Here is a 13,369-nt window from a genome sequence, read left to right as displayed (position 1 = left end):
AAAGTCCTTGACTAGTGTAAGCACTGCTTAGCAACAACTAAAACATGGGTGTGTTATCAACATTGTTCTCATCCTAAATCCAAAACACAGCACTGTACCAGCTACTAGGAAGGAAATTAACTCTATCCCAGACGAAATCAGGACAGCATGTCTCTAGCTCCATGAGCATCCAAAACGTCAAACATGGCAGGACAGCTGGTCAGAGAGGCAAGTGATCTGTTCTGCGGGTTTTTGAAGGAACCGTGGGGCTGTGATTTTCCTTCCCATGTGCCTCTGTCAGCAAACAGGAAGCATCAAATATGGAACTGGTGTGACAAAGCCAGACTCCCCAGCTAATGGGATGTTCTATAGATCTGCTGAAGTTAGCAGCGTGCTGATTTTGGCTATTTCAATACAGGAAAGAGCTCACTCAGAGATACTCCATATTATGTGACATAGCTCACCTTCCCATACGTTCTTCTACAGCCCTTACCCTCTTCAGCTCCGACTTACACCCTTTCAGCCATACTGCAAAGATGATACCTAATATCAAGGGCTCTCTAGAGTGGAAAATGTCTTTCTGAAGACCACCCAAAGAACAACAGGAATAGCTTACACAGACTTTCCTCACGTGAAAAGGTCTAACCAGAAATTCCCTTCTTGCAGCTAGTGCCCAATGCCTCTTTTACTTCATGGCACACTTCTAAGAAGTCTGGTTTTATCTTTCCTATAGTCTTCTTTGGGAAGTGAAAGAAGCTTTCAGATTCTCTGAACCTTCTCTTCTCCAGACAGAACAACCCCAGTTTCCTCAGCCTCTCCTCATGTCATTTGCTGCAACTCCCTCATCTCTAACACTTCCCAACATTTCCTCCAACTCTTCTCAGCAAAAAGGGGAATCACCAGGGTGTCCTTCTGCTGAGCACATTACGACTTAGAAATTCAGCCCCAGCCTCATGCTGTTATTCTGGGACTGCCTCACTCTACCTCCTATAGCTGCTCCTTCCTATTCTGTAACTATGGAGATGCTGAACAAGTGCATCCTGCTGCTTGCTTGATCCCAGCAACAACACTGGGTGAAAAAAAGACACCAAATGCAGAATTCTGCAGGAAAATACCTAGAGCCAGGACAGACCTCTAGAGAGGCAGGAGTCTGGGGTTGCTTGAATCACAGCCTAGAATATATGTCTACACCTTCTCAGTGCTATCCCATGAAGAAGCAGCATACCTGGCTCCTCACCTGTTCAGTCCCTGGCAGTATCCAATGGCAGGATTGTGCCAGGAGAATGCCAGCAACACCCTCCGGAGCTTGGGGATGAGCTGGGAGGTGGGAGAGGAAAAATGTTTGTTGTTGGTCAGTGTGCGGGGCAGGTCGAGTTCAATCTGCCGGCAAGCAGGGTGCTCAGTGCTCTTGCTCTGCCGTAACAGCCGCTGGTAGTGGTCAGGCAGATGGCTACAGTGCCGGCTGACAATCCACGTCCAGACCCGTTGCCGATGCTCCACTGGAATGCCACTTCGGATCAGGCTCTTCAGCTCTGCAGAGGGGCTCAGCTCTCCAACACTGTTCCACCTGTCACGGAGGGGCTTCTCCACTACTTCCTGGCTCCGCAGGTTGTTGGACTTTATCTCCAGGGCTTGGATTTTGGCCAGAAGTTTCCAGTCCTCAACTTCATAGTCAGGTACAGTCATAAACCCATACTCATCATACTCACTGGAGGGACACAAGGCAGAGGTTAGTTCAAAGGACAGTGCTGGTACCTGCATCAAGGGCCACTCACTGCTTGGGGCCATGGCAGCTACAGCCTGCTGCCAGGTTCCTGTAACCCATGCTGGAGCACAGGTACTCGTCCTTCACTTCTCTGGCAGCTGCATGCAAGAGCCTACCATGCCCACTGTCTCAGAGCCTTGAAGACAAATGAGGGCCTGCAGCAATGGCATACGCACATGAACTCAAGTGTAACTCTGCTCTGAGCTACAGCCCAACCTCATCAGACCTCTCTCACTTCACCTGCTCCCCTGTCCCTAAGGGAGTATCTAGCTCAACCTGTGTACCTTCTCCCTACCACATCCTAGTGCAGAGACAGTTCTGTAGAAAGGGACTGCAAAGGCTTTGGGGCATCAGACCAAAGAACAGAGATCCACAGTCCCTTCTGATGCTCCCCTGTACACAATGCAAATCTCCTACTGATCGGAAAACACCAGGAGCACTGATAGTACAGCTCGTTGAGGGTTTGTGCATCATCAGTCCACAGGCTGAAATACTTGTAAGATACCATTATATTCTAGACAGAGAGACCAAGCTTGGCCTTGGGGTCTCATCTCCAAAGCTACCTGGAGAACCTGATGAAATGGAAACCAGATGAAATGGAAACTGCTACAGACCTGGGCACTAACTGGGCAGGAAAGCATAAACACAAATGCAAGGACCCCAGCAGCGCTGATGGCAAGGCTCTCTAGAGGTCTCCAGTCCAGCCCCCCTTCACTGCAGGATTGTCCCCTGCACTAGAACAGGACAACAGTGGCTTTGTATGGCTGGGACTAGAAAACCCCAAAGGATGGAGATCCCCCACCTCCCAGGTGGCCTCCTCTCCTACAGAAGGAGTTTATCCTCATGTCCAGTGTTTACCTCCCATGCACACCATGGCTGTTGTCACTTGCCATACCATCTGCCACTGCCAAGAAAAGATTAGCTGTACCATCTTGACCTTCACCTTCCTACAGTGATATGCTGCTATCAGATACTCGTGGTCTCCACACCACCAAACTAAACCAGCTTCCTCAACCTCCACTCCTAGGTCATGGCCCCAAGTCCCTGCTATAGAAATGTCCCTGGATCTTTCTTGCCTGCACATTCCCCTCCACGGCCAGACTCCTACAAGAGTGTGAATATCCCCATGCTCTTGCCTCTTACCTCACAGCATTCAGGTTAAAACCTTCTTCTGCTTCTTCCTTCACATCCCACTGGAGCGCTTCCTGGATGAGGTTCCTCACCAACTCAGCATGGGAGCTGGGCAGGCCAGGCACAGCCTCCTGCAGCTTCCGCAAGACTGTCAGGTATTTGCTCTCCATCTGGCAGTTTCGTGCTTGCAGGCAGGCACACTGATGGGGAAACAAGAGGGAATGAGCTGGCTCATTGATGGTTCTTCCTGCGTTGCCACTGCTCTCTACTGGCCTGGTTTGCACATAAAGTGAAGACTCCTGAACAGCAAAGCCCCAGAAAAAACATCCAGCAGTTTTCTACAGTCAGTGGAATTGCAGCCATTAATGAATCACAGTGGTCTATGAACAAGCACAAGCTGCAGTAGCTAGCATGCAACAGAAGTTGCTTATCCATTGGAAGACCTACTACAGCATCACCTACATTAGCTACTGCACTGCATCAGTGGATGACCATATCCCAGCCAGCTCAGCTTGAGACACAACCAAAGAGCCACCACTGCAGCTGAGTTCTCTGCAGGCTTTTTCCCTGCTCCTCAGACAAGTTCTCTACCCCACATTGAGCTGTATCCTGACAAAAAACACTGCTCCTGGGACTGAGCTATGACCATACCATTTTCAGGATACACGGTAGCACCACAGACAAGGTGACCACATGCCCCTCAGCAACCCCAGTCCCATGGCACTGGTACACAACATTTCTCAAGCACAGGAAGCCCAACCGAGTTCAAACAGCAGGACAGTCCCTGCCACCACCATACTCCTGGGCACATAGATCAGAAAAAAGGAATGAGGACTGTTATCCCCACTCCACAAGTGGGGAACTGAGGCCACACAGGTGACAAGACTCACCCAATGTCTCACAGGAAGCTCAATGAAGACTCCTGCTCAGTGGGAAGCAGCAGTTGAAAACAAAAACAAAACACAAACCACAGAGAGAATTAGGCTGCATATAGAGGGGACAGAAAGGAGCGTGGGATACTGTCATACTACCATTTTAATCAGCTTTTTGCCTCACATTGAGCATGTTGGTCTGATTACTTCCTTTCTGAAGGTTATGGCAGTTTCAGGATCAGAGAAGGGCAGTAAGTTAGGAGGTAGGCAGGGTTTCAAAGGACTAGAAAGCAAACAGATGTAAGAATGGCAACAACATTTCAGAAGCAGCTTTTTGCCCTGTTCCAGAATCCAAGACTGTGGAGACATAACTTAAAACCCAGGGAAGTAAAATCCAGGGAAAACCCACAGAACAAATGCCAGCACACACCACCAGCCTGGGGAAGTGGTTAAGGACCAGAAGTTAGACAAGTCTGAGAGTAACCAGGTTATGCACATTTACAAGGCCAGAAACAACAACAGAGCTTAAGAAAACATAAAAACTCTGATCTAGCTGCAGGACCTGAGAGTGCTGCCACCTGGCAGTACCAAGCCTGGTAGAGAACTCAAGACTAGATGGAGCCAGGGCTCAGTCAGTTTGCCAGCTCTCAGGAAAATATTCTGATTCCCTACACATAGTGTTGCTTTTTTATTTGTATCCAAAAACAGAGCTGAAATGCAGAAATCTTGGTTAAGTTTCAGCACCCTTAAGACTGAGCTTTACAGGTATTTTACTTTTACTGAAGAATGAAAATGATCATGTATAATTTGGGAACAACACAAAGCAGAAAAAAAGGTCACACTAAAAAAACACATTGGGAAGAAAGCTTATTCCTGGTGTGTTTTGGACCAAAATCCATTCCAGTGCCAACTTTGGAAAGAAATTAGTAACAGCTCTCACCAGGGAAAAAAGTCATTTTGCCTTACCTTCATCAGAAGGGCTTTTTCATTCTCAGCAACACTTGTCCAGAGTCGAGTAACCTGGTGAATCTCTGAGTTGAGAAATTGGTTCTGGGTTTTGTATGCATCAATATCATCCTGCCACGAAGCAAAACAGTCACACAAGGAGAGTTCTTGAGGGGCTTGGAATCCCCTCCCAGTTCAGGCACCTCAGGTGTGGATTGCATTAAGGACAAGAAAATATCTCAACAATTTTGTGTTCTAGGGAGAAGACAGGACTCCCCAGGACAAACATTGCCTACAAAGGAAATCAAGGCATAACATTAAATAGAGTGTCATGCATAGACAGACACTTGAAAATGCTAAGTGCACTGCATGTACATGCTTAGAAAACACAGAGACATCCAGGTGATATAAAGCTAGAGATGCACCTAAATAAGACGAAGAATATATGTGTTGTGTTCTATTTTTTTTAAAACTGACACAAATCTCAGCCCCATGGCTGGCAGCAAAAACACTCTCCCACAATGCAGTAAGTGGCTCTTTTGGCAATTCTCCACCCCAGCTAACTGGTCATTATAGCTGTGCATATAGTGACATATAACAGGCTGGATTTGAAAGAACCAGGATGTATTGAGAAACTGTTTGCAAGAGGGAAACACAGAGGAACAAAGCTAGTGAAGGCAGCAAGTGAGACTACAGCTGTGAAACAAAAGAAGAACAAAGAAAGAGGCAGGCACTGAACAGTGACACGAAATCAACAAAACAGGCTCTGAACTGAAGCTGAAACTGGCCCAGATGCTTTTAAGCACCCTACTGGTATCCAGTGAGCCCCTTCCAGCCTGCCTCTGGTTTGGAGACAGATGGAGCAACTAGCAGAAGTATATTCTGTGCTTCCCACAAGGAACACCCTCCCATTGAACCAGAGGGCACAGAAATGGGAGCCCCCAAATGACCTGTGCCATCTCACACACCTTCAGGTGCTCAATCTCCTCCTGCTGCTTATACAATGTCTCTGCAGCAATAGTGTTGGCTTCTTGCGGAGGGTCAGAGATCTCTCGGGCCATCTGCTCCGTCAAGGCCATGACGACTTCCTGTTTGGCATGGTTCTTCTCCATCAGAAGCTGCACGTGCTCCTTGAGTTCCTGGATGTGGCTGTCTCTCAGAGTCAGTATCTGCTCCAGTTCCTTCTTTTCTTGTTCAAGAGCTTCCAGCCGACTGGTGAGATCTGCGATTTGTCTCACTTTGTGGCGCACCAGCTCCAGCCTGTCCTTATCTTCTGCTGCAGTGAGATACATGCTAGATACTCGCTTCTCCTGCTGGGCTGCCTCCAGAGCTTTGTGGAGAAGTTTAACCAGCTCCTGAAAAGCGAATGCGAAGCCATTACATCACAGTGCTGCCCAGGGCAATGGCAGCACAGACAGCACAGACCCAACCAGTACTGAGTGAACAGTGGAAGGTCCTCAGGATCTTGAAATTGACTCCTTTCAGAAGCAAAACTGAATGCAGCAATCTTGAAATCACAGTGCTTCCCCAGTAGAGAAGCTCTGCTCTCAGAGCTGGGCCTGAAAGGTGTCTGCAACAGATGACTTGACTTTAGGTGGATTGCTAACAGACAAGCTGCTGCTCACACTGTCTGAATTCTGACTTTCTATAGTCATCCTTCTTGGGAGGCCCAGCAGAGACCAGAGAAGCTGGAGATCTGGTCAGCAGTGTAGTAAAATAGGAGGGAGGGAAATAATGCAGTCTGCATCCATCTGTGCTACCAGAAGGAAACTGCTGTATCCATTTTAACCTTCCCTCTGCCAGAGTCGTCCCTCACTCCATCCCACATGAAGGCACAAAAGCTTGCCCCAGCAACATGCTGCCAATTCAGGCTCTGCCATCTCAGCCATTTAAGGGAAGCAAATCAAGGATGCAACTGATTGCCCACCACGGGACCTGGCTCTCCTGCCTCTTATGCTGGAAGAGCTACCAGCATCATTAGTGGAGAGCCTGGCATTGCTCCATGCTTGTGAAGAAGAACAGTACCATTCAGGAGAGGCAGCCCTTGCAGTGACCCATGCGCTGACTTCTACAGTCAAATCAACTCTTAATGGCGGATCACTGTCCAAAAAGTATGACCTGCTGTTAACAGCATGACTCAGCCTGGCAGTTCCTGCCAGTGTCACGGTACATATTCAGGACTGTACTTCGTACATTCACTGAGCAATACAGATGCACCAGCAAGACACCTGCAGAGCGCACTGGGATTTGTTTTACCTCCCTTTTCCAGCCCATCTGCTAGCTGCACTTCCTAGCAATGGCTGAAGGACAGCCCATTCTCCCTTGTGCTGGGCACAATCAGGCACATACAAAGGGATAACACCAGGAGCTTCAACTGGTCCCCAGTGAGTGCCTGTTGAGCACTTCTCAGCCTAACACCAAGGTATAAGGGAGTCCCTATGACCAGTCTCAGGGCCCTGCCCTTAGAAGCAGCAGACTCTTCACCACACTCACCTTCTGTGACTTGACTTCCTCTGTGAGTGTCAGGATCTGTTGCTGTAGGACGCTCACTTTATCCATTGGGTTCCTCTCCCTGGACAGTTCTTCAGGCAAGCCTGGGAAGCCACTGTTCATCCACCTGGCTTTCCTAACCCAGTTCAGCCTGGGCTCCATCCTCCCATCCTCCGGGGTCCCCTCCTTAACTGAAGGGAAATAGGGTAATTTACACAGAATTGGGTTGCTATTGTGGACTTCTGAGTCTTGCTATGGGGGCACTCACAACAGCTCAGCAGAGAAGACTGACACACAGGACAAGGAAAATTGACCTGCTGGGATCCACAGCGTTGAAGCACAGACAGTAGAGATCAGCCACAGGTACCCCCAGAATAAACAAAGCCGTGATGTTTTACGGTACCTGTTAACCCACCTTGCACCCTGCCCATGTATCTTGCACACAGCAAATGCAAGTTACCACCATGGAGAGGTAACTTCCCAAGCATGCAGTGGAGCTGCTGAGCTTAGCCTGTGACCGTGCAGCAATTTAACTTCTATCTCAAAGAAATACCAGCACGGGCTGGCACCATGGATGGTATTTTTGCCTCTGCAGAAGATTCCAGAGGTAGGAGATAGACAGATGCAGCCTGAAGCAGAGCCAAAAGAGTCAGTCTTGTGCCAACAACACAGGAAGGGACCTGAGACAATGTGATAGAGTTTTCATGTCTCATGACAACTTGCCACCCTCTCCCTCCCTTTCCTGCTAAGTCTGACTCCTTGCTAGAAGGTGTCATACTCAGACCAGCTCACACAGCTCAGTAACAAGCACCTGCACACCCTGCCTCCACTTCTGCCTCTTGCTCCTCATCCGGGTTCTCAGGATGCTCCTGAAATTCACTGAAGCTAAAGACGTTCCCATTTTTCCCCCAGAGCTGCTTGGAGCCACAGATGTTGTAAACAGTGTTTCTGAAACAATAAGAGATCAAGACAGACTAGTGAACAGTGGAAGTCATGATCACTGCAGTCAGTGCATATTCAAACTATTCAACGCCTTACTTCTCCTCATATCCCACCCCTCTTCCCAAAACCTATCTCCTTCATGTGCTGAAAAAATGAACTGTTCATGGCACTGGTGGATCTGAGGGGAGCAAGGCTGTAACTGGTGTAAATCAGGAAGGTGCCACAAAATCAGTACTAGCACAGTAATGTACATCAGCTGAAGATCTTTCCCCATGTGCTTGAGCCCTGTACATAAATGCATCAGGCTGGACAGAGAGATCAAAGGCAACAGTAGACCAACCACATCCCTCCCTTCCTCCCTTCCCTCTCTCCCTTCCTCTCCTCCTCCTCCTCCGCCTCCTTCCTTCCCTCCCTCCCTCCCTCCCTTTCCTTAGCTCACTGTGGAAATCCCCAGGTGCCAAGAAAAACTCGGTTATCTACAGCACAGCCAAAACTGCCACAATGATCACATCTGAAGCAGTCACAGGTCCTGTGCTCTGAACCACATTTAATAACCTTGCCACAACAAACTCAATAGACTTTGATGCAGTAAAGAGATTCAGGAACAAAATTGCTATCAGACCCAGACCAGTTTGTTACAGCTGCTGCTATCAGATATTGCCAGAAGCACTAAGAGATGACTTTACAGCATCATGCAGAACCACAAATGCACAAGTATTTTCTGTAAAACCTATACAGGAAAATGAGACAGTTGCCTATCTCTAAACAGGTCTTTTCCCTTCTCCTCCTGTGTTGTCCATTAGCTAAAACAAAACAAGCCCCTTGTTTTGGGATCTACAAAAGACTCAGTGTCAGCTACTTCCTAACTGTAAATGAAGTTGGCATTTAGGTATTGTTCTCCTTTTGCCTTGTTACTGTAAGGCTCCACAGCAGAAGAGCAGACATTTCTGACCTCAGGGAACGTATTGGCACATAAAGATAAGCAGACCTTCATTCCCTGTAGTCTGCAGTTGGCACTCATCCAACACAACTTTCCTACTTTTCTCTACCTCATGCTGCACTTAGTTTTTCCTCTGAGACAGCAGCAGCTCAGGGATCTGATGAACTTAGCTGAAATCAGACACGCTACACTCATGGAGACCCAGCCTGAGAGTGATAGAGCCTGAAGAAATGTTCACAGAACCAGGGGAGCAATACAATTTTAAGCTGAAAAAAGGCAATTGTTATTCAAGCTAGCAAAAGCAAGGCTGGGGAGAGGGGAGGAGATATGATCATATTATTTTAATCAAAGTGAGGAGAAGACAATGCATACCCTGCAAAATAGTACAGCTGACTCTGATCCTCTTTGGTCTCATGGGGGATCTTTCTTCCTATCAGCAACAGACTGTAGCCACAGTGGTGGTAAAAAACTATAGCCAGCCTCCTCACCAAAAACATTTGGCAGGTGCGAGGCTACCTACCACACCTGTGGCCACTTACACATTTTTGGTTATATGTAAATAAGTGACTAGGACACACTTAAGGAGATGTTGATGGGGGTTGTCTTTGTGCAACTGTAACTGCCCAAGGCTTGTAACTTGTAGTCCTGATGGAGCTACACATAGCAACTGCCAATAGCAGCATCATTGTAGGCAGTGGGAATATTCACATACTTGAAACTCAGCAAGGAGTAGCAAGCTGTGCAGTGTCGAGCCACATTACAGGCTCAAGCACCTTTTGCTTGGAGTTCCTGCTTTAGAGAGTGCACTACATTCAAGGTCCTTTGAAACCACTGGGAAGTGCTAATGGGCTTCTATCACTAGCCTACAGAATACAGCCCAACCTGCCCGTGTGCCCTTCCAAGAGCAATGTGCAGCTGCATTGCAGTAGGCATGCAAACCACCACCTACACTGAAGAAAGCTTAACCAAGCCCTAGGTCTGCCACTAGGATCTTTGCTAAGAGAGCTAGATGATGTGAAATGCATTGGAACAGGCGGATGTGAAAGACCCTCTGGCAGGAAGTTTGCTTTCACCTGGAATACCCTTCAAAAAGCTGCTTCATGGTTCTTCCACCCAGGCAAGAGTCCCATTTCACACAATACATGACAGGCAAGGAAGGCACAAAATGGCAGGCCAGCATGTCAACCGCACTGCAGCTCTCCTCATGCACTTACTGTATCTCTGTCCAAGGGTGCTTAAGGGAGATATTCTGCAAAGCAGTAGATGTTTGGGGTGCAGGCAAAGACGCTGCCTTTAAACCCACTGCTTCTGTTGGTGTTTTCACCGGAGGCAGAAAGTCTTCATTGTCAACAACATCTATGTAAAAACAAACCAGTACACAGAAGCAAGTGAGCAAGACAGAATTCCATTGGACTTTGGCTCCTTCATGTAACTTGAGAGCCACAACATTTTACTACAGGTATACATTCCACATTCAACTGGCCAGGTGGAACAAGGACAGCAGAGCAAGTCTCCTTAGCTTTAGGTCAAATTACAGAAGGTTCCATGTACAGAGTCATCTATTCAAGGACAATCAAGTGACTTCAACTATTTGTATATGAGAATGACTAACCCTAAACAATCGAACTTTAACCGCCTAAAGGAATAAGGAAGGGAGCTGTTGCTGTTCTTCTCCCCTATCCCAAACAGTGTCTGATAGTTTCAATGTGCAGATAACACTCCACAAACACAGTTTGTAACCAAATTATTGCCTGCTGTAGCAAAATGCCAAGGTACCTAGAACCTTTCAGAGCAGACGCTTACTAGGGAGAGAGTTATTTGTTTCAAACAAAATGTGCATCTAGCTCTGGTGAGACCCCACCTGGAGTACTGCGTCCAGCTCTGGAGCCCTCAGCGTAAGAAAGACACGGACCTGTTGGAGTGAGTCCAGAGGAGGGCCACAAAAATAATCAAGGGGGTGGAACACCTCTCCTATGAAGAAAGGCTGAGAGAGTTGGGGTTGTTCAGCCTAGAGAAGAGAAGGCTTCAGGGAGACCTTCTTGCAGCCTATCAGTACTTAAAGGGGGCTTATAAAAAAGATGGTGGCAAACTTTTTAGCAGGGCCTGTTGCGACAGGACAAGGGGGAATGGCTTTAAACTAAAGGGGGGTAGATTTAGACTAGATGTAAGGAAGAAATTTTTTATGCTGAGGGTGGTGAAACACTGGCACAGGTTGCCCAGAGAGGTGGTGGATGCCCCATCCCTGGAAACATTCAAGGTCAGGTCAGACGGGGCTCTGAGCAACCTGATTTAGTTGAAGATGTCCCTGCCCATGGCAGGGGGGTTGGACTAGATGACCATTAAAGGTCCCTTCCAACCCAAACTATTCTGATTCTATGATTCTATAACTAAACAGGTGGACACGCTGGTTGTGCCCTCCCCTGATCCACCAGCCTGTGTACTCCCACTGCTAGGAATACACATCTTCATCCCACCACCGCTGAAAAAAAACTTGCTTGCTGTAAATTTCACAGGCCTCGCAAGAGGAAAGGGATATACCAAATGTGCCCACTTCACAAGCATGAGGAAAATCAAGAGGGAATTCATGATCATAAGATACCTAAGCATCTCCAACCTCATGCTGTGGATTAGGAGACAGCCCATTCACATTCATCCATAATAAGGCCAGAAGTTCCAAACATCGACCAAGCATTGATAGTTGGCACCTGCATTTAAAAACCCGGCCAAAACCTCTGCCCACTTACAGATGAGGAGCATCATTCATCACTGGGGGCTGAAAGCAAAAGAAAGGCTGACATATGCAACACCTACTTGGTCTGCCAGCCAGAGGTTCATTCACAAGCTGGGAGCTGCCCACAGGAAATCTGCTCTGAGCGTTGCAAAATTCCCAACGTCTCACTTGTAGCTGCTGCAGCCAGTACATCATTGCCTGTTTGCTGATTGCCTAACAACACAAAACAGGAAAGGGAGAGGAGTAATCTCATCAGCATGAGACACATCCTGAAAGGCTGACCACCATTTCACTGCCCAAGTCAGCAGAAATAAAGGCCAGCTGTGTCAAGCCTATGCTATATCCTCTGGTCCTAACACTGATTTGGGAGGACAGAGTAAATCTTCAGCATGGCCTTAGTAACAGAACCTCAGTGGATCGCTGACCTCATTTTAAACGTTTTTTTGGGTTACTATGCTCCAAGGCTAAGCAGAAATGTCACGATTATTTTAGCCAGGAACCACCCACAGAGCTTCTTAATGGTGATTTTCACAGAGATAAAAATCTAGCAAAGGTTCCTGCTGGAGCATCATTTTAGACAGGGGAGCTCATTTCTGTTCAGTAAATTACATGTGGACTGCAGGACTCCTCAAGGATTTTAATTCAGCACTCAGTTTGGCTTTTACTCCTATCCTGTTAAACAACTGCCATCTCACAGGTAACGGAGTCCCAGTCTTGCCAAAACAATGCAAGTAATTTAGGTCCAAATGGTAACAGTCGTAACAGTCCAGGCTGGGAGGACTAAAGTGAAACTCAAGCTAAGAGGTATCTTAGCAGAGATGTGTCTGTCCTGATTGGGAATGTTTCACAACAGCCCCCACAAGAAGATGCTGTTCCTTACCTTCAAAGTAAAAACTCTGCTTGGTGTTCTGATCTCAAAAACCCCTTCCCCATTTTCCACCTTGCAGTCAAAGCTGGCATTGGAGAGATCGACAGACCCCAAAGGGTTGATGTCCTGTGCAGTTCTGTAGTATAGTAAATGACATTTGTTTTCATCGTAAAAGAACCAGCGAGACTTCCAGGTCTTGATTGGCCCCTTGATGCCCAGCTTATTTAAATAGCCACAGAGTTTTTTTCTGGATGTTTCTCTGCTGGGTTTCAGCTGTACATTTTCCAGTTCTCCAGAAGAGGAAAGCATGTCTTTCTCTTTCGCTGAGGCTCCATTGCTGCTGTTATTGTCTGGATTTAACTCCACTAAATTGCCTGGAGTGGCAAGGGGACCAGCTCTGCTTTCTGGTCCTTTTTTCATCTCTTTCAGGAAATATACTCAAAATCGGATTGAAATGGGAAATTCTCTAGGTAAGTAAGTAACAGCAGATCCCAACTATATCATCATTGTTATAGAACCTGCAGCAAATGAAAAAGGAGGAATAAGCTCGGGTCTGGCATACAACAAAAAAAAATCCCCATACTATAATTTCGGCATACCAAATCAACAGCAATAACTGGGGTATTTGAAGCCACAGACAACAATGTTAAGTAACAGTTGCAGAAAACATGGCAAAATAACGTGCTCTGGGGGACCACATACTTGG

General features: G+C 47.3%; 1 protein-coding gene across 1 annotated transcript in view; it reads right to left on the bottom strand.

The window, feature by feature from the left end:
- Window positions 1–13,083, bottom strand: part of TBC1D2 (TBC1 domain family member 2) — a 20,098-nt gene extending 7,015 nt beyond the window's left edge. The window contains exons 1-9 of the mRNA XM_019473603.1: window positions 12,676–13,083; window positions 11,876–12,008; window positions 10,279–10,420; window positions 7,994–8,130; window positions 7,186–7,373; window positions 5,661–6,047; window positions 4,714–4,824; window positions 2,888–3,075; window positions 1,217–1,687 (exon numbers count right to left, since the gene is read on the bottom strand). Of these exons, the coding sequence (XP_019329148.1) occupies window positions 1,217–1,687; window positions 2,888–3,075; window positions 4,714–4,824; window positions 5,661–6,047; window positions 7,186–7,373; window positions 7,994–8,130; window positions 10,279–10,420; window positions 11,876–12,008; window positions 12,676–13,083 (2,165 nt within the window). The remainder of the gene's footprint in view (window positions 1–1,216; window positions 1,688–2,887; window positions 3,076–4,713; window positions 4,825–5,660; window positions 6,048–7,185; window positions 7,374–7,993; window positions 8,131–10,278; window positions 10,421–11,875; window positions 12,009–12,675) is intronic.
- Between the last annotated feature and the right edge of the window lie 286 nt (window positions 13,084–13,369).

This window comes from Aptenodytes forsteri, unplaced genomic scaffold, assembly GCF_000699145.1.
Source record: "Aptenodytes forsteri isolate BGI_AS27 unplaced genomic scaffold, ASM69914v1 Scaffold167, whole genome shotgun sequence".
Lineage (NCBI taxonomy): Eukaryota > Metazoa > Chordata > Aves > Sphenisciformes > Spheniscidae > Aptenodytes > Aptenodytes forsteri.
This window is presented reverse-complemented; position numbering and strand designations above follow the sequence as displayed.